Here is a 20,903-nt window from a genome sequence, read left to right as displayed (position 1 = left end):
CAACATTTTATATTACTATTGTTTTTTACCTTATTATCTCTATAAAAAACATTAATATAAAATTTTGATGTGATTGTATGATCGCATAAAATAAGAAGAGATAAAAATGTACGGAAAGTGGAAGGGTAGAGAAGTCGGGTCCGGTTCTGTGTCCAAAACTGCATGAGTTGGGGTTGCTTACCGACTAAGCAAAGTTATTGCTGGAATCGACAGGTGTATGACACGTATCACAAAAATCCCGATCACCGAAAGCAATAAATTCCAATCTGCAGGGCCTCGAAAAAACCCCAAACCCAAAAAACGCAGATGAAATCGGAATATTTTTCTCTATTAATTGCTTCCTTCTTCGTCCTCCTCCTCCCCGCATTCTCATCCGCCGCCGAAGAATCATCAACCCCAATCGGCTGCGGCCACACCTCCCACCGCAACATGGCCACACTCGGCGGAATCCACGAGTCCCACGGCGCCCAAAACAGCGCCGAAGTTGAAGACCTCGCTCGCTTCGCAGTCCAAGAACACAACAAGAAGGAGGTACTCAGTTTACCCTCCTTCCCTTTTTTCTTTATCTAGTTATGCAACAATTTCGATAAATTTAACGATTTGGTTAATTAAATTATAATTGTGCAGAATGCTCTGCTCGAATTTGTGAGGGTTGTGAAGGCGAAAGAGCAGGTGGTTGCCGGAACTCTGCACCATCTGACGATCGAGGCGATCGAGGCCGGCAAGAAGAAGCTGTACCAAGCAAAGGTGTGGGTGAAGCCTTGGATGGGCTTCAAGGAAGTGCAGGAGTTCAAGCACGCTGATGAGGAGGAAACGCCGTCGGTTACCTCTTCCGATCTTGGCGTCAAGCAAGGCGGTCATCCTCCTGGGTGGCAATCTGTGCCGCCGCATGACCCGCAGGTGCAGGATGCGGCTAACCATGCTGTTAAGTCCCTCCAGCAGAGGTCTAATTCCTTGTTGCCTTATGAGCTTCAAGAAGTTGTTCACGCTCAGGCTGAGGTTTGTGCCCTTTCATTTTCCACTTCAGTATTGGGTGTTAGTATTTGTTTTGAATTGGGTATTAAAATCTACCTAAATGCAATTGGAAGAATCGGGTATTGTGGGTAGTTTCTTATTGTGTTGAATTGCATGCTAAAATTTTTCGAATTGGATTTCGGAGAATTGGGTATTGGGGTTAGTGTTTGGTTGTGCTAGATTGGCGATTAATTGCAGTTTGGAGAATTGTATTATTTCGTGTTGAGATCGAGTATGAAAATCAATTTCATTGCAATTTGGAGAACTGGGGATTGGGGGATAGTGTTTGGTTGTGTTGGAATGGGGTTCAAGTTCATTTAAATGCACTTTGAGTAGTGTGTAATGGGTCCAATATTTGGATGTGTCGAATTGAGTACGAAGAAAACCATTAAATGTATTAGAAGATGCGATCTCAAGGCAAAAGTGGTAGAAGATGACCTAGGAAGGCTTGGAAAAAGACTCTTAAGAGAAGTCACAAAGTCCTGGGAGCTAACGGAACGCCTGGCGCAAAGCAAAACCAGGTGCAGTGGCGTTTTAGGATTCATTTAGTCGACCCCATTTTGTGGGATAAGTGTTTTTTGTTGTTGTTGGGATAGGAGGTTTGGATTAGCCTTTAGGCAATTCAGAAGATTAAAACACATTGTTCCCTTGTCAATTTTGCATTCAGTACACACGTCAATTCTTTCGCTCTTTTCTGTTTTGAGGTCTTGCCGTGTTGTACTTCAAAAATAATAGACTCGGTTAAATGTGAATGCTTTCTATAGACTTCATCGTTGAGCTCGGTGGGATTAATACTGAATTGTATGTGTAAACTATGGGGAGCAGGTGGCAGAAGAGCATGCAAAGTTTAACATGCTTCTGAAGGTGAAGAGGGGAAGCAAAGAAGAGAAGTTTAAAGCCGAAGTGCATAAGAATATGGAAGGCACCTTCAGTCTGAATCAGATGGAGGCAGATCACTCCTAAATCCAAGTAAACTAACTGAATGCGTGTTCACATGCTTTGCTTGCTTTTAGTACACCTTGTATGTCCCGATACCGAAGACTAAGCTGTATTTGTGTATCTAAATAATGTGTGTGTTTAATGCTAACACTACTTTTTTAAGCTCCGATAAACCATCTCTAGTTGAGAATGCACTTAACAGGAAAACAATGCAAGGTAATGAACAGTTTCTTCTATTTGAAATGATGCTTCGTCCCGCGCTGCCGGGCTATCGGTCAATTTACATTTTTCAACCACCCTTATTGATACTTAATGTAATCATTCGTAGGGAACTGGCAAATAGATCCAGTCTAGCTATATTTAACCTCTTAACTAAACGAAACAAGTGTAGTGAATGGGACGCTGGTTCCATTAGTTTTGTTTTTATTCCTCGAAGACTCGAGGACTTAGAACTAAATGTGTGATATGCTTGCCTAAAATATAAATAAAGAGCCATTTAGTATTTAATATTACAGTTTAATGATATTTCTCTTCACTTGTAAGTGAGAGACGGTAGGTTCGATTTTTGCGAAGGGCGAATTTGAACCACATTATTCTCATCTTATTGTGAGGTTAAAGCTAACTCTCTCATTTTTAGTGTAAGTAATATCGTTTGTTAAAAAAAGATGTAAATAAAAAGGGTGAAATGAAGGAAGATTGGTTTTAATCGCGTCATTGCTAAAACAGGAACACTAATCTCGAAAAGAAATGCATTGGCCAAATAACATGACTAGGTGAAGTATAAGAATGTAAAGAAAACTGTAAATCTAGCACGATTCAAGCCATGAGAGGCATGATAATTTAGATTTAAGCCATGAGTGGCATGATAATGCTATGTAATAAAACCAATGACATAATATCGAACTGAGTCAAGTAAGCAACGCAAAAACAAATAAACAAACAAGAAGAAAACAAAGTTTACAGACTAAGCAAACAAAATGAAACTCCAACACGTGTCAAGTTATCAGAGGATCCTTCCAAAGAGAGTGTATTAAGGCTATCTTCAACCGAATGATGGACAAATGACTCGTTTTAGTTTTCTAGTCCTCCAAGAAATTAATATTTTAATGAACAGTGCAATATCATATTTCTTACTATCTCCAACCGAGGGCCAAAGGGCCATAGAGCTAGTTTTAGCCATGTCACAAAAAAATCATCTCCAACCAAGGGCCAAAGAGCTATAGGACCAAACATAATTTATTATTTAAATTTAAAAACTAAAACTTATATTTAAAAACTACAAATTAAATTTAAAAACTATAACAACTTAAATTTATAGGAAAAAATAAGAAACTTTTAATATTAAAAAAAAAAATTGGCCGAAAAAAAATTTAAATTGAAATCCAACGGCTAGCTGATGTCAGCTAGCAGTTGGATTTGAATTGTTTTTTTTTTTTTGCTATAAATAGGGTGGATAGTGGACTATAATTCACACACCTTCATGTTAAGCAACATATTAAGTTGCAGTAATGTAATATCACAGAGAAGATGAAGAGGTTTTAGAGATAGAAAGATAGAGAGAGAGAGAGAGAGAAATGAATTATATTTCTGTACTGCAAAGTTACTGAATTACTCTACTTACAATTGTTATATAGTTATCTATATTACTTCTTCACTAAGACACCTTATCCTACTTATAACAACCATACTGATATTATAACAACCACATCTCTTGACACATGTCAATGTATCTAACCATCTATTATCTATACTGTTAACATCCTCCCTCAAGCTCAGGAGAAGGACCACGAAGCCTGAGATTGCAGCAATGAGCACGAAAAAGTGGTGCAGATAGGCCCTTTGTCAGAATATCAGCAAATTGCTCATTAGAGGAAACAAACTGCATTTGAAGTAACTGTTGGGCAACCCTGTCACGAACAAAATGGATATCAATCTCTTTCAATTCAAGTTTACAATGAATTTCAACTTTGGATCCTCTTCGAATTCCAACTAGGGATCCTCATCCAATTCCGAATTGGAAGAAAAATGAGCACAAATGTGACGAGAAGATGAGGATTCTGATGAAGAAGATAAAGCATGGTGCAACACACAATATGTGGCAGCCATGGCTGCGGCCATGGTGTGTCAGCCACAAAAGTCCTTTTCTTCTTCTACAGGAAAAAATATAAAAGTCAAAGTACATAGAGAGCTCGCCGCAGAATCAAATATGGCCGCAGTTGGTACAGTTCGCAATAACGAAGGTTTCACCAACATGGTCAAGACCGAAAGCCTCGCTCGCTTCGCCGTCGATGAACACAACAAGAAGGAGGACTTCCATACCCTTTTTCTTCGCATCATCGTAGAAGCACTTTCTAGAGAAGCACCTTCCATATGCTTCTTCATCAAGTGCTTTTTCTTGGATTGTTAATGAAGTTGAATAAGGAAATTGATTGATTAATTGAATAGCCACTGAGTCATAGAAGCACTTTCTAGAAGCACATGCCGGATGCTTCTTCATGAAGTGCTTTTCTAGTAAACGCCCGGATTTTTAAAGAAAATTCGATGGCTTTGTAATGAAAGCAAATATTAATAGAAGCACTTTTGGGCATTAGTTCTTCCTAGGATAGAGTCCTAATTAGTTATTGATTGATTTGTTGAATATTGTGCAGAATGCTTTGCTGGAGTTTGTGAGGGTAGTGCATGAAAAGGTACAAGTGGTTTCAGGCTCTCTGCACTATCTGAAAATTGAGGCCACCGATGGCGGAAAGACGAATGTTTATGAAGCCAAGGTGTGGGTAAAGCCATGGGAGAACTTCAAGCAAGTGCAGGAGTTCAAGCTCGTCTCGGACTCCTAGTTTGTCTTCAAGGTTTCTGCCCTTTCATTTGTTTTTGTTGTCTTTTAATCTCAATAACTGCAGGTTTACTTGTTTTTCAGATAATTGATATTCTATATATATAAGAGCAACTCCGCTGTGTGGAGTAGCCCCAGCGACATGCCCCAAAACAAAGGGCAATAGCCTGAGCAACTACGTCCAGCCCATCCGGGATATTGAGCTTGGGGGGGCCCGAGGGAGAGGCCTGGCGAGAGTAGCTGGCCCGAGAGCCCGATGTCAAGGTTGACATCAGGCGACGTTAGCCACGATTTCTGTCTGTTTTGCATCAGGCACGCGTTGGTGCGCGTAGTCCGATACGATTTCAGAAATGGGGCCCGTGGATCATTTATGAAAATGTTACTGTTGGGGAGGCCATGTGGCTTCCTCACGTCTGTTGGATTTCAATGGCAACATTTTATGAACCGTTTGATTTCCAACGGTAAAAAAATATTTGAAACCTTATTTAATTGCAGCCGTTGGAATTAAGATCAACGGTCCACGTTATTCGTCTTTATAAATTAAAAAAAGAAAAGAAAAAACAGTTTAAAATTATGAAAATCTTATCGTTGTGCCACGTGGTACAATCTGGAGTGTTGGAATTCAAATTTTTTTTTAATCCAACATCAGAGATTAATTATATGAATAAAAAATTTTAAAAATGTAAAAAATTAATAAAAATTCGAAAAAAAATTGAAAAATTAAAAAAAAAAAAATTTTACTTTTCTATAAATACCTTCTCATTATCTTCTATCTTACACCACAATTTCATATTTTCTCAACTACTTTCAACCACATTCCTATCTTTCTCTCAAAATTTCAATCCAATTTTTTTTTTCCAACAAAATGACTAATGATGCAGCTACGAATTGGACACTTATTGAAGATGTTGCGTTGTGTACTAACTGGGTTGAAGTTACTCATGAATCGATTACGGGTAATGAGATGCAGTTGCAAGAAGTGTGGAGTCTTATTCATACCAATTATCTTGAGAAAATTGGTGGGAAAAGAATCAAGAATCAATGTCCAGTCGTTGGAAAATACTTGGCCAATTGTTTAGTATGTGGGGAGAGACGCCTTGGCACAAACTAGTAGTAATCTTCGAAGTGGGGAAAATTTAGTGGATTAGGTAACAATATATTATTTATTTGTTTGTACTATACCCAAATTTACATGAGCTACTTTGATTATAATTATTTCTTCTCCCGCATTATATAGACACTTCAAGCACAATCTTGGTATAATGCCAAATCCAAAAACCAAAAGCAATCATTCACCCGGTGGGAATGTTGGAATATTATCAAAGATTGTCCTAAATTTAGAGTTGTGCCTGTCAGTCCATAAGTTGTCATGAACAACACCCCTCTACACTCTATGCCCGATCATTCCTAGCATGTTCATGAAGATGACGCAGAACAAGTGCTGGAAACTCTACCCCCTGAACAAGCGTCGTAGTCGACCTGTTATCCCATTAGGTCTCAAGGTAAGAAGGCTTCAAAAAGAAAAGGGAGTGTTTCCAAGAATGATTATACAAAGTATATGAAAGAACTTGCTCGCTATGGTGAATTGACTTTGGCACGGGAAATGGCTAAATTTGAGGTTGATAAGGCTAGAGAGGAGGCAAAAGCTATAGCTGTTGAGAGAGTATTTTAAGCTAATGAGAGAGAAAGAGAGTTACTTAGGCAAGAAAGGGAAGAGATTAGAGAAGAAAGAAGGGCTTAACGAGATCGTGACATTATGAACACGAATTTAGAAGGGAAGTCTCCGAATTCTAAATATTTTTGGAATTCAGAGAAAGCGGATGTGGTGCGAAGGAGGCGTGCAAGAGAAGCGAGAACTAGAGGAGATGGTCCTAGCACCACAAAAGAAGATGATCCTAGCATCACAAATTGGTTAGGTGATGATTTTCCATTCACGAGCCCATAATTTTCCCATCACTTTGTTTATAATCGGAGCCCATAATTTTTCAATCACTTTGGGTTGTAATTTCTTATTTATTGAATATAGTACTTTATTTAAACTAAGAGTATATTTATTTAATTTGATATTTTATTTAAACTAAGACAATCTTTATTCAAAGGATATAAACACACCAAATAAAATTACATAAACATACCAAATAATAAAAAACTCACTAAATGAACTTAAAAAACATACCAAATAAAATTAAATAAACACACCAAATAAAAACAAACACACTAAATGAACTTAAATATCTTCAGCTTGTTTCAATTCTCATTGGTGCTTTATAAAGTCAATTTGTCGGGCATTATGCATATATGGCCTTTGAAGTGCAATATATCGTTGAATGAGCATTTCATTGTAACGTCCATCCCTTTCTAATGGCTCATGTTGCACGGGTTCTTTAGTGGCATTATGAGCATAATATATTTATGTTCTGGAATTGTTCATCATGTCTGGCTCATATTCATCAATGGCATCATAATCGTACTCATCTTCCACAATCATGTTGTGAAGAATGATGCACATCATCATGATAGATCGAAGCGACTCTAAATCAAACATTCTGGTAGCACCTTTAATAATCTCCTAGCAAGCTCGAAGGATACCAAAACAACACTCCACATCTTTCCTGCACCCCTCTTGACAATTTGCAAAGTGTTTTTCCTTTGCACTTCGCGGACGTGACACTGTTTTGACAAATGATGATCACCTTGGGTAAATGCCGTCTGCTAGGTAGTATGGCTCGTCGTACTTATGTCCGTTGACCCAGTACGTGACTTTTGATGCATTAACTTGTAGGACATCGTTGAACACTGGGGCTTGGGTATGGACATTGAGGTCATTTTGAGCTTCCGGAACCCCAAAAAAGGCGTGCCATGTATCAAAAGATGCCACTGCCTTCAAAATGATACTTTTTGATCATTTTCTGTCCCTATAAGCACCTTGCCATGCACTTGGACAATTTTTCCAAGTCTAGTGCATATAGTCGATGCTTCGAATCATCCCAGGAAAACCTCGCATCTCGCCCTTCTTCAGAAGCCTTTACAAGTCAATCTCAATAGGTATTCGAAGGTACTCTGCAGTGTAGATAGATTCGATTGCTCCGCAAAACCTCATTAGGGCTTCAAGAATGGTTGATTTCCCCATCCTCGCTATCTCATCCACTTGGTCTGCAGATGCTCCATATGCAAGCATCCGCAAGGCAGTATTAATTTTTTGCTCAGGAATGAGACCCATAACACCAAAAGCATCATTCTTTTGCACAAAGTAAGAATCATGGTTGCAAACATCAATCAAGATTTTGTTGAACAAATGTCATTCCATTCTAAAATGACGTCTAAAGTATGTATCAAGGAATGCATTGTTACAGACAAAATAATCGTCCAAGAGATCCGTACCTCTTTGTTGCCTGCTTCTATCAAGGTTTGCAAAACGGCTGGGCCTGCAGATTTGAGCCACAGCTTGGATGACTCAATGAGAATGTAAGGCTCTTTCCATTCTTGCTTCATCATCTTTCCTTCTATGCTCCTCATCCTCTTCCATCTCATTTTATGCCACCTGGAGATTGAACATTCCTTCTTATTAGTTAAACAATTCTTCCTCTTAATGATCGATTTCCCACATCGTCCTTGAAGAAGAAGACATTGTAAGAAGGAAGTAGAAATTATGAATAATAATATAGATTTTGATTTTGGTGAAGAAGGAAGCAAAAACTATGAATAATGATAGAGATCTTGAGAAAATTGGTGTGAGATTTCTGAGGATGGATGGTGGATTATATGGAGGATTCATAAAGGATTAGGTTGTAGATAATGCCACGTGGCATGCCGCCATTCGTTAAAAATCTGATTGAAATCTATCCTTAAAGATTGTAAATAGATTGTGACACATGGTGCGACGTGATTGGTTAAAAATCTTATCGGAAATCTATCATCAACGATTCTGAAAAGGTAACGACACGTGGCACGACGACATTGGATAAAAATCTTATTGATATCCATCGCTAATAATTGTCTTTTCGGATAATGACACGTGACTCAACGAGAACGATTAAAAATCTTATTCGAAATTACAAATAAAATTATTTTGTATTATTTTATAAATAAAAAAATACTAATATTTTATTGCCTATTGCCAGAGCTATTCAGTGTAGGGGTGGAGATGCAAAAGGCAGTTACTGTTCATTTAGGGCAGTCATTGTTCATTGAGTGGATTAAATAGTGAATAGCCTTGAGGGGCCTTAGCAACAATGGAGTTACTCTAAAGGGAGAAGGCCAGTTTGGTGAAACATTCAAAAATGCCAAGAAAGCCCTCAGGTCATACATAAAGCAACCAGATAACTGCCCATAGAAATAGGGTCAAATTCGTAAATATGATACAATTAATAAATTATTTACAAGTTGAAAAACAAAATATCAAAAACATAATTATCTACTGCTACATTCACCCATCACAAGAAAGACAATTATGAACCACTAGATGAAAACACACGCACTTTAAATTTATTGTCATCCCTTAAATTAATCAGCTTATAACTACATCATCACATTCTATCTTTCCATTGTATAGAAAACAAGAAGTAAATAAATAAATAAAGAAAAGAAATATAATACTCCATATGGGCACGAAGCCATGAACTCCCAACAACAGGTGAGATTTTTCAGTGTGACTGGTACACGGGGTGGTACACCACGTGTCATTATACAAATAGTGGGATATGTGTGCTAAAAATTTAATAACTTAAAAAATAAAATTTTCCATCACTTCTATTAAAATACGTGGTGTACCACTTGTGTTCCCATCACAATGAAAAATTTCTCCAACAGCAGATGCAGCGGTTGCAAACTGCAGAGATGAAACTCTCCACAGCAGTTGCAGCGATTGTAAACTGCAGAGACGGAACTGCCATATACCGCACGTTTAAAGTGACCAACAGTCAGTCCACCCCCCACAACGCATACAAAAAAGGTAAACGAATTCACTATCTTCTCATACCGAAGACTAAGCTGTATTTGTGTATCTAAATAATGTGTGTGTTTAAATGCTAATACTACTTTTTTAAGCTCCGATAAACCATCTCTAGTTGATAATGCACTTACAGGAAAACAATGCAAGGTAATAAACAGTTTCTTCTATCTGAAATGATGCTTCGTCCCGTGCTGCCGGGTTATCAGTCAATTTACATTTTTGAATCACCCTTATTGATACTTAATGTAATCATTCGTAGGGAACTTGCAAATAGATTCAGTCTAGCTATATTTAACCTCTTAACTAAACGAAACAAGTGAGTAGTGAATGGGACGTTGGTTGGATTAGTTTTGTTTTTATTCCTCGAAGACTAGAGGACTTAGAACTAAATGTGTGATATGCTTGCCTAAAATGTAAATAAAGAGCCATTTAGTATTACAGTCTAGTGGTATTTTTCTTCATTTGTAAGTGAGAGATGGTAGGTTCGATTTTCCCGAAAAGCGAATTTGAACCACATTATTGCTACCCCATTGTGAGGCTAAAACTAACTCTCTCATTTTTAGTGTAGATAATATCGTTTGTTAAAAAAAAATGTAAATAAAAAGAGTGAAATGAAGGAAGATTGGTTTTAATTACGTCATTGCTAAAACAGGAATACTATTCTCGAAATGAAATGCATTGGCCAGAGGCCAAATAACATGACTAGGTGAAGTATAAGAAAGTAAAAAAAAACTGTAAATCTAGCACGATTCAAGCCATGAGAGGCAGTGGCAGATCCAAGAAATAATATTAGGGGGGGTCAGTAAGAATAGCGCTCTATGCACGCAAATTTTTTTATACCAAAAATAGTATGCATATCGCCATTTCATCGAGTCTTGGTAGGCCTTAAATCATTTGAAAATGCATACTACAGACATGTTAATGTATGCAAGGGGCAGCATCCAAAGTATTCATGGACATTCATCGAGTTTTGGTAGGCCTGAAGTCGGTTGGAGGGAAGTATGAAGCCAACTCTAATCTTCAAAAGGGCAACACTCAAGGTATCCATGGACATTCACCGAAGTTCGGAGGGTCAACATTTAAGGTATCTATGGACGTTCATCGAAATTCGGGAGGCCAGCTGACCCCCCTTGCCCCTTAATGGATCCGCCAGTGATGAGAGGCATGATAATTCAGATTTAAGCCATGAGAGGCATGATAATGCTATGTAATAAAACCAATGACATAATATCGAACTGAGTCAAGTAAGCAACACAAAAACAAATAAACAAACAAGAAGAAAACAAAGTTTACAGACTAAGCAAACAAAATGAAACTCCAACATGTGTCAAGATATCAAAGGATCCGTTCAGAGAGAGTGTATTAAGACCATCTCCAATCGAAGGTGGGTCAGATGACTCGTTTTAACCTTCTGGTTGTCCAATAAATTAATATTTTAATGAACAGCGCAGGGTCATATTTCTTACCATCTCCAACCAATGACCAAAGGGCCATAGCGCTCGTTTTAGCATTGTCACAAAAAATCATCTCCAATTGAGGATCAAACATAATTTATTATTTAAATTTAAAAACTACAATAACTTAAATTTAAAAACTACAACTTAAATTTAAAAACTACAACTTAAATTTAAAAACTACAAATTAAATTTAAAAATTACAACAACTTAAATTTATAAGGAAAAAATGAGAATTTTTTAATATTTTATTTTTTAAAAAAAATTTGGCCAAATTCAAATCCAATGGATTTGAATATATATATGCCATAAATAGGGTGGATATTGAGCTATAATTCACATACATTTGAATTCAATCTCTTTCAATTCAAGTTTACAATGAATTCCAACTTTGAATCCTCTTCAAATTCCAACTGGGGGTCCTCATCCAATTCCGAATTGGAAGAAAAATGGGTGCAGATGAGACTAGAAGATGAGGAGTCTGATAAAGAAGATGTAGCATGGCGCAACACACAAAAGTCCTCTTCTTCTTCTACAGGAAAAAAATATAAAAGTCAAAGTACACATAGAGCTCGCCGCATAATCAAATATGGCCGCAGTTGGTACAGTCCGCAATAACGAAGGTTTCGCCAACAGCATCGAGACCGAAAGCCTCACTCGCTTCGCTGTTGATGAACACAACAAGAAGGAGGTACATTCCACTTCCATACCCTTTTTCTTCGCATCAAAATTGTCCATGGATTGTTTGTGGCGTCGTAGAAGCACTTTCTAGAGAAGCACCTTCCATATGCTTCTTCATCAAGTGCTTTTTCTTGGATTGTTAATGAAGTTGAATAAAGAAATTTATTGATTAATTAAATAGCCACTGAGTCATAGAAGCACATTCTAGAAGCACCTGCCGGATGCTTCTTCATGAAGTGCTTTTCTAGTAGACGCTCGGATTTTTTATAAAAAAATTCGGTGGCTTCATAATGAAAGCAATATTAATAAAAGCGCTTATAAGCAGAAGTTCTTCCATGATAGAGTCCTAATTATTTATTGATTGATTTGTTGAATATTGTGCAGAATGCTTTGCTGGAGTTTGTGAGGGTAGTGCATGAAAAGGTACAAGTGGTTTCAGGCTCTCTGCACCATCTGAAAATTGAGGCCACCGATGGCGGAACGAAGAATGTTTATGAAGCTAAGGTGTGGGTAAAGCCATGGGAGAACTTCAAGCAAGTGCAGGAGTTCAAGCTTGTTTTGGACTCCTAGTTTGTCTTCAAGGTTTCTGCCCTTTCATTTGTTTTTGTTGTCTTTTAATCTCAATAACTGCAGGTTTACTTGTTTTCGGAGAATTGATATTGATAGAAAGCATATAAGGTTGTAGATTAGGATTTATGATGTTAATGCCAATTTCTCTATTCAACTTTATTGTAACTGCTACTTTAGAATTTTACTGGGGTGATTACTCTACTTGAGAGCTTTAATAATGTATTGACGGAGGGATTCAAGGCTCGATGGAGGCAGTTGACAATAAGAATCTTAATTTCCTTTGTTTACACATAAATTTGATCGTTTAAGATTTCTAAAATTCAATTATAAGCAATGTAGACCCAAAAATAGAATCGATCCCTCAATTTGAAAACTTGGATCCTCTCTCCGGCACAGGGTGCCCTGCTACCTTGCTTTCTCATCTTAACCGTGTATATCCATTGAATATATACTCATTTTGTCCTCCTTTTTCTTGATTCTTGAGTGGTTCCCAGTAATAACATTCCGAATTTGTTAAGTTATTTTTAGTTTCCTCGTAGTGGTGGGCATTTCTGTATTCTTCTTCGTCTCATAGTTGGGAAGGTCAAGGACTGAATCTTCTTACAACAACAACAACAACAACAAAATCTTTTCCCACTAAGTGGGGTCGGCAAGGACTGAATCTTCTTGTTGAAAAAAAGAAGAAAGAATGATAAGAAAGGTCTGTAAAGTAAAAAAACCATTAAAAAGTAGGGGTTGGCACGTTTCATGAACTTGAGCTTGCAAGTAAGTCAGTAGACTCTTGTTATGTTTAAAATCCGTATTTAGGTTTTTAAATTTGCATTTAAACCTGTTTCATGCACATGAGCTTGCAATTAAGTCAGTAAACTTTTGTAATGTTTATTGAACATAATAGATATGTTGTGTCCTAATCAATACCAAAACTAGTCACTACAGTGGTGGTGTGTGCTCGTTTTTCCAATTTGTAATTTTATATCTATGGTATAAGGTGTTTATAACACTATTGCTTATGATCTTCGTTTCAAATTCTCTCTACTCTCCTCTTCCGTATGCATCTTCTTTGTTATTTCCTTTTCCTCTTCTGTGGCATCTTCAGTTTATATGTCGTCTCCTTCGCTGAATTGGTCATAAACCCCAGTGGGCTGCAAGCCTGCAACTGCAGCTGCATTCAAATTCTTTCGTCACCTTCGCTGAATTAATTTCGTTGGTATATTTGTCATGTAGTAATCAATCCGTTTTCGACCTATATCAAAGCTCTGCAACCATGAGAGTTCACATCCGTATACCAGTTTCATTGTCGATGTCTATGTAGGAAATGTTCATGTTCCTTGTACCAGGTCATGATGTCATAACTATAAGCTCAAGACGGCACCTATTCCTCGAATCGGGATGAGAGCGTGCAATGCGAATGCCCACAGGTCATGAAAATTATATGCTTTGGCAGTTCATTCGGATCCATGTTCTTGAAAGCGGAGCTGACACCCCATCTGATATCGAGTTTATGAACTTGAGAAACACTGGTAAATGAATTCTGGTTACTGAAGTCAGCGTTCCGCATCGAATTTATGTTATGTTATCGTAATGTTGCTGATCATCCTTAGCAGCATTGACAGTTCCACATGAACAGTATATGCCAACAAAGGCTACGTAGAATGATCTTTAAATTACGACAAGATTAAAAAGATCTTAACTTAGGTATAATCATAAATTTTAACTTGTTTATCCTAAATGAAAAACTTAGGTTTATCTTACGAGTTATCAACGGGCTTGTAGCTCAAGTGTTAAAAGAGTGTTTAGTCTTACACTCGTAGTCCTGTGGTGGAATCCGCTCGCCCAAACAATATCATCTTGTGCTTGATTGTGGCCACAATTAGGGTGAAATTCTCTATAGCCTCTCCAGGCCCGAAATGGGTGAATAATCGTGGCTTGCCACCAGTTGTCTTGTGATGGAATCCGCTCGCCCAAACAATATCATCTTGTGTTTGTTTGCGGCCACGGGCAGGATGAAATAATCCATAACCTCTCCGGACCCAAAAGGGGTGGAGAACCATATGTTGCTCCAGTTGTCCCCCCTTACTAAAAAAAAAAAAAACAATTTCATCTTGAAATATTTATAATTTTAATTGTGATGTAGATGTTGATTCAAAGTATTTGACAAAATCAAACAAATATGAAATTAAATAAATTTGACAAAATCACACAAATATGAAATTAAATAAATTCTAGATGGACCAAAATTAGAAGGGGAAAAGTCATACACCAATTAGCTCAGCAAATTAAATGTAATTGGTTAGTAGACCCTCAGATTGAGAGATTTTTCAATGTGACTGATATATGAGATAGTACATCACGTGTCATTATACAAATAGTAAGATATGTGTCTTAAAAAGTTAATAACTTAAAAAAAATAAAATTTCTCATCATTTATATAAAAACACGTAGTATACCTCCCGTGTTTTGGTCATAATGAAAATTTTCTTCCTCTCTTAATCTATATTTAAGAGGAGTGACGAGGGTCAATTGACTCTTCTGGCATTAGCAAGCTCCGGCATTGACTTGGACAACTACGACTAAGTACTGGTTTGGAGTTGTGGAAAAATCAGTTTATTTTATAATTTTTTATGTTTACGGTGTTTAGTAAACTTAACAAAATTGATTATTTTTAGGAAGTTTTGGTGAATAAAGTAGAAAAGTCAAAGCAGCAGCTTCAGTTTTTTTTTTTCAAAGGAAAATGTTAGGAAGATCAAAATTTTAAATTAAATTTACAAATCAAATGATGTGTCACTAATAGTAAATAAGTACGTTAATCAACGATTAAGTTATAATTCAATCATCAACAACCAAAATATTTGGCTTGCAAATTTAGTTAAAAAAATTTTGGTATGCTTAACATTATACTTTTTCAAAACATGCGGAGCAAATGTTTAATGAAACTTGGCTTTTTAGCCAAAATGGTCCATGAGATTTGCATAACACATTACTTTCGAGACCAAGACAGCCACTTTCGAGCCTTTTTTCTGGCCAAACTACGGCGAGTTAGCCATTGAAAAAGGTACCATTATTTTTGTCTCGTTGAGAAGTATGATTTTCGTTTTTGAATCATTTGATTTTGTTGAGTATTGAAGAAGTTATGAACGTTTAAATTTAACCCAGTTTTTGGCTAGTTTTCTAGTTTTCCCTCTGACCAGTCAACTTTGAGGCTATTTTCCGACCATCTCTGGCAACCATTGGCCTTCCAAATATGTATAATCTAATTCTACACTTTACTATCTTCATTTTGATATATTATGGGTCGAATTTGGTTCAGAAACGATTGAGTTACGAAGCTTTGAAAATTGCCCAAACTTCCGGCCAAAAACTCCAGGACACTTAACGAAGTTTTTAACAGAAAGACCAAAATGATGGATGATGGACAATCTCAAGGACCACTCTATTTATTTGAAATCTCAGGGACCAAAGTGATCTGTTATGCAATTCTCAGGAAACATTTTGACTAAAAAGCCATGAAACTTTCTACATTCCAATAACACCCTCGTCACTGTCTCCCAATCACATTCCAAACTTCGCCATTTCAATGTTCGCTCTTCAACCTTGGCACGACAACGATGGAATCAGACCTCGAGCTGTGAATCCAGGAGAGAATCTGGTATGAGTTGGCTGTTCATTTTGGCACTAAAATACTTGAAATTCACAATCATCTGCTCCTCACCATAAGTCAACGTAAACGTGTGGGACTAAGGAAAGCTATTTCTATGGATGTCGAATACTCCGTTCCTTATAGTGGTTGCATGATGAGTACTACCCTTTACAGCAGGATCATCATCAATAATTGTAAGCCTTCTTCGTAATCGTGTGGCGAGTATGAATTTCTAGTTCTACTCACATAAATTGTAATCCGTGCATGTATTAGGGCTTGTTTCATAGCGTTTTACAAAAACAGTTGTTTTCGTTTCACAGAGACGAAAATGAATGTCAACTAGGATGAGTTCGTAAGCAATATAAGCAATCGGGCTATGAATGCAACATATATAAGCAAGAGAAAACTGAAAGCAGCAATAACTAAGAGATAGGATAGATGTATTACACAAACACACTGATTTTCGATATTTTTGACCTCCAATTTGAGTCTATGTTCTCACCAATTTATTCTCAACACTCTAATTTATTTAATGTGATTACAAGTTGCAGCACAGCGGCAATTATGATCAATCATTTCCAGTCATTCTAATTCGGAGATGACTGGTAACTCTTGGCGATGGCGTCTTGCAAGCATAGTGATACCGTTCCTTACTGAACCAGCGGGGGAGAAAGGATTAGGAGGCAATTTTACGTTATCTTCTCCTTCCAACATTTGAACGACAGCTTTCATTGAAGGACGGTCTACTGGATACCACTGGATGCACCATAGCCCCACAATTGCAAGTTTTGTGGCAATTTTAGCATCATTCTCTCCCTCAACATGGATGCGTATGTCGTCCCCTTGTTCCAGAAGATTATAGATCCATTCGGGGAAATAAACTTGCCCGGTATTCTTCTCTGTGACTTGAACATTTTTCTTGCCCCCTACCATTTCAAGTAACAACATTCCGAAACTGTAAACATCCGACTTGTAAGACACGGTACCAAAGTTCCTTGAGAACACTTCCGGTGCAATGTATCCCATGGTACCCCTAGCAGTTGTCATGGAAACTGCGCTTTGGTCCTTGGAGCACAACTTGGCAAGACCAAAATCCGAGATTTTTGGGTTGAAGTGGTCATCTAATAGAACATTGTGAGGTTTGACATCGAAATGAAGGATTCGTTGGTCACATCCGTGGTGAAGATACTCAATTCCCTTGGCTATTCTGATAGTAATATGTTGCAGCTTCTCCCAACCAAGGAAATGGTTCTTGCTGTCTGCTGACGATATGAAATTTTGCAGCGAACCGTTTGGTGCAAATTCATAAACTAAGGCTCGCCTAAATCCATCAGCGCAATATCCAACCAAGCGAACCACGTTAACATGGTGGATCCGACCTAATGTTCCCACTTCATTGATAAACTCTCCTCCATTTCCTTTGGAATTGTTGAGCATCTTTACAGCAACAAAGATCTCACTCGAAAGCTTTCCTTTGAACACTGTTCCAAATGTTCCCTGTCCCAACTTGTCTCTAAATTTATTTGTAATCCGCTTGATATCTGCATATGAGTACCTTGTAGGCCTGAGAGCTCTGTAGTTTTCCAAAAATTCTTCGATCATGGTTTGCCGCTCCTTTTCTTTTCGGTCAAAAGTATATACACGATGGAGTCCGACAAGTATCAGCACAAGTGAAAATGAACCAAGGACTGCACCTGCATATTTTAAGTTCAATTAAGAACCTCTACACTTAACTTCGAAATTTAAGAAGGAAGAATAAAAATCTTTATGGTGAATGCATGTAGAACGAACCTGTAACAACTAGTTTTTTCACAGTACCTGTAGAAAGATTTCAATCCCATTAGTTCTTCATGTGTACCAAATTATTAAATCATTACATATTTGTTTACAGAACATTCTCAAGTTCTTAATTGCAAAAGGAACATTTTATAACTGCAGAGATTCAGCAGCGGGAGCAAAAGGGAGGTGTCTGACTAACTACTGCATGATTAATGCATCAAAAATGTGAAGAAGCAGTAAAAACATGATGCGGATGAAAGACCATACCGTTTCGCTTTACATTGAAGCATTCAGTTTCGGAGTTGGTGCGATTGTTGTTCTTCAGTCTACATCCTTTACCTCTCCTTTCACATCGGTTACATGTTGGTTTGGACCATTCCAAACGAAGAAAATAATTTGGTTCGAATATATCATATGGAACACTGAATGGAAGGTTGTACAACTTGGTACAAGATGTAAGGGGAAGACTGTCAACGAAACTATCTGAAGGTATAGAAAATATGTGATGGCTAGTCCCACTAAGGCAAGGGATTGAATCATAATATAGATCTCTTTTTGCTGGTGAACAATTAAATAAGGTATAGTCACACTGGTACGGCTCTTGGAATATGAAAGCAGAGGAAGATAAATTAAGTTTCGGAAGGTGTCTAGGAACACAATGATCTGGATCAAATACTTGAATCACCTGAGATTTGTAGTTAATACTAGTGACAAAGAGCGTAATGGAAACTGGCAGCTCAAGCACCGTGTTGTTGCTTCGATCGCAGGATAAATCAAATCCAGGATAGCCACAGTGGCTTGGTTGTTTGTCTTTGAGTCGAAATGGAAATCGGATAGGCGGGCCATAGTCTCCGCAGTGTGATTCTGTGCACTCATTTTGGCATGCTCCAAGGTTAATAATGAGACCTACCGTGAACAACAGGATGAAGAAAGAGATTGTCATGTTTGAGTTTACACCAGAATTTCTCATACTCTCCCAAAATCTACCTAAAATAAAATGTATGGTCTTGGCTTCCCTGGAAGAGTTTTCCTACATTTACCCAGAAGAGTTCTTCTTCCATTTGCAGACTTTTCAGCAGATTAAGACTGAACTGCTGGCTGTCCACATCAAAATACATTTCCCCAGAAGAGTTCTTCCCTTTGCTGACTTTCCACACCAAAATGCATCATTTTGTGTATTTGATCACTAATTCGTTGTACCCTTTCGCAAAAGTAAGGAACAATCCTTTTGTCTATTTTACTCACTACTTCACGTCTAGACCGATATTGAATATAGTATGTGTTTTTGACTTAGTAAATTTGGATTATTGTAATTTCGATGAAGTTTCTACTTTATATTTTATATATCTTCGGCACGTCCTCTTGTAGCCTGGCTTGTGCTCATGAACTAAAGAGAGGGTCAATGGCCCTTAATTCCACATCAGAAATGAATCTCACATCGAGGAAAGGAGGGTCTTGCATGTGCTTATAAGTAGTTAATGAAGTTCACAATCATCTACTCCTAACCACAAACTGAGGAAGCTATTAGCATTTGAAACCTCCGGTTTCCTCTCTCTCACCATGGCTGCCATAAGAGTGCTACCCTTTACATCGAGTTTATTCACAGTATTTCTAGTTGTTGGCTTTTTCTGTGTAGTTTGCAGTGCTAAGGATGATCGTCATCACTGTGCACCTTCTTCCTGTGGAATCATCACCAACATAAGCTACCCCTTCCGACTGAAACATGACCCGGACAACTGTGGTGACCAATGGTATAACCTGTCTTGTGAGAATAATCGAACAGTATTGTACTTGTATTCAGGAAAATACCATGTCCAGGCAATCAATTATGATAACTACACTGTTGGGAAGAACTTAGAGTACACAACTCTAACACAAGTGTTGGAGAGACAAAACAAGCAAACAAATTACTTGTATTACACTCACAAAATATTACAACACTCAAAACACTCAAAGACACAACTTTAGAAGCAATGACACTCACTCACTTTCTAGAGACAAACTCTAGATCACTCACACTCCTACAAGACTATTCTTGCTTCTCACTCTCACTTGGTTGCTTGCTTGCTTGCTTGTTTTATTGCTTGATTACAACACCACACTAGCATACATATTTATAGGCAATGGTTGCCGACTTGGACATTTGCTAGATTATTCTAGCAACTAATTATGCACACACACACACACCGACATATGGTTTTAACTTATGACCACACATTGATTATAATAGCTAGACAATTCTAGCTTGTTCCTACCGACATGCTTGCTAGATTTTTCTAGCAAAATCATGCCTTCATTCATGATTCCAAATGGGCTGGCCCTTTATTATTGGGCTAGTGTTGTATTTTCAACACTCCCCCTCAACACCAGCTTATTCTTTCCTTCATGCCGAGTTGACGACGAAACTTTTCAAACTTGCCGGTACTCAAACCTTTAGTGAACAAGTCCGCAACTTGTTCATCTGTATTGATTTGTCTCATCTCAATCTCTTCTTGCAAGACCTTCTCTCTAATGAAATGGTAGTGTACCTCCACATGCTTAGTTCTTGCAAGAAAGACTAGATTTTCCGCCAAGCGAATTGCCGATTGGTTATCACAGTACAATGGTACTGGATAATCTACTGGTTGATGTAGATCACTCATCAACTGTACCAGCCATGCATTCTCTTGAGCTGCCATTGCTGCTGCTCTATACTCTGCTTCTGTGGTTGACAAAGATACCGTCGACTGTCTCTTGCTACACCAAGAAATTGTTCCGGAACCAAGTTTAAACACATACCCAGTTGTTGATCTCCTAGTGTCATGATCTCCTGCATAGTCAGCATCACAGTAACCAACTAACTTGTAGTCTTCACCTTTCTTGTACAAAAGACCATAGTCAATTGTACTATTCACATATCTCAGTATTCGTCGAACTGCTTCCAAGTGAGGCTTCTTTGGATTTTGCATGTATCGACTCATCACACCAACTGCATAAGAAATGTCAGGTCGAGTCAAGGTTAAGTAGATCAGACTACCTACCAATTGTCGATACATCGTCGCATCTTCC

At 37.8% G+C, this 20,903-nt stretch overlaps 4 protein-coding genes across 4 annotated transcripts; 3 read left to right on the top strand and 1 right to left on the bottom strand.

Annotated features, from left to right (window-relative positions):
- Nucleotides 1–168: 168 nt before the first annotated feature.
- On the top strand, nt 169–2,196 carry LOC103409597 (cysteine proteinase inhibitor 6). The gene is made up of 3 exons (XM_008348412.3): nt 169–531; nt 628–999; nt 1,840–2,196. The coding sequence occupies exons 1-3, from the start codon at nt 307–309 to the stop codon at nt 1,975–1,977; spliced, it is 735 nt and encodes a 244-aa protein (XP_008346634.2). The 5' UTR covers nt 169–306; the 3' UTR covers nt 1,978–2,196.
- A 1,861-nt stretch (nt 2,197–4,057) lies between these two features.
- LOC114823721 (cysteine proteinase inhibitor A-like) lies at nt 4,058–4,787 on the top strand. Its single transcript, XM_029099147.1, has 2 exons — nt 4,058–4,291; nt 4,602–4,787. The coding sequence occupies exons 1-2, from the start codon at nt 4,058–4,060 to the stop codon at nt 4,785–4,787; spliced, it is 420 nt and encodes a 139-aa protein (XP_028954980.1).
- A 6,893-nt stretch (nt 4,788–11,680) lies between these two features.
- On the top strand, nt 11,681–12,734 carry LOC103409579 (cysteine proteinase inhibitor A-like). The gene is made up of 2 exons (XM_008348399.4): nt 11,681–11,879; nt 12,254–12,734. Exons 1-2 carry the CDS (start codon nt 11,778–11,780, stop codon nt 12,437–12,439), a joined length of 288 nt encoding a protein of 95 aa, XP_008346621.2. The 5' UTR covers nt 11,681–11,777; the 3' UTR covers nt 12,440–12,734.
- Nucleotides 12,735–16,536: 3,802 nt separating this feature from the next.
- On the bottom strand, nt 16,537–19,941 carry LOC103418544 (rust resistance kinase Lr10-like). The gene is made up of 3 exons (XM_008356659.4): nt 18,123–19,941; nt 17,868–17,894; nt 16,537–17,770 (listed from the first exon to the last, which is right to left on the bottom strand). Exons 1-3 carry the CDS (start codon nt 18,823–18,825, stop codon nt 16,659–16,661), a joined length of 1,842 nt encoding a protein of 613 aa, XP_008354881.3. The 5' UTR covers nt 18,826–19,941; the 3' UTR covers nt 16,537–16,658.
- Between the last annotated feature and the right edge of the window lie 962 nt (nt 19,942–20,903).

The sequence above is a fragment of the Malus domestica genome, chromosome 02, assembly GCF_042453785.1.
Source record: "Malus domestica chromosome 02, GDT2T_hap1".
Taxonomy (NCBI): domain Eukaryota; kingdom Viridiplantae; phylum Streptophyta; class Magnoliopsida; order Rosales; family Rosaceae; genus Malus; species Malus domestica.
This window is presented reverse-complemented; position numbering and strand designations above follow the sequence as displayed.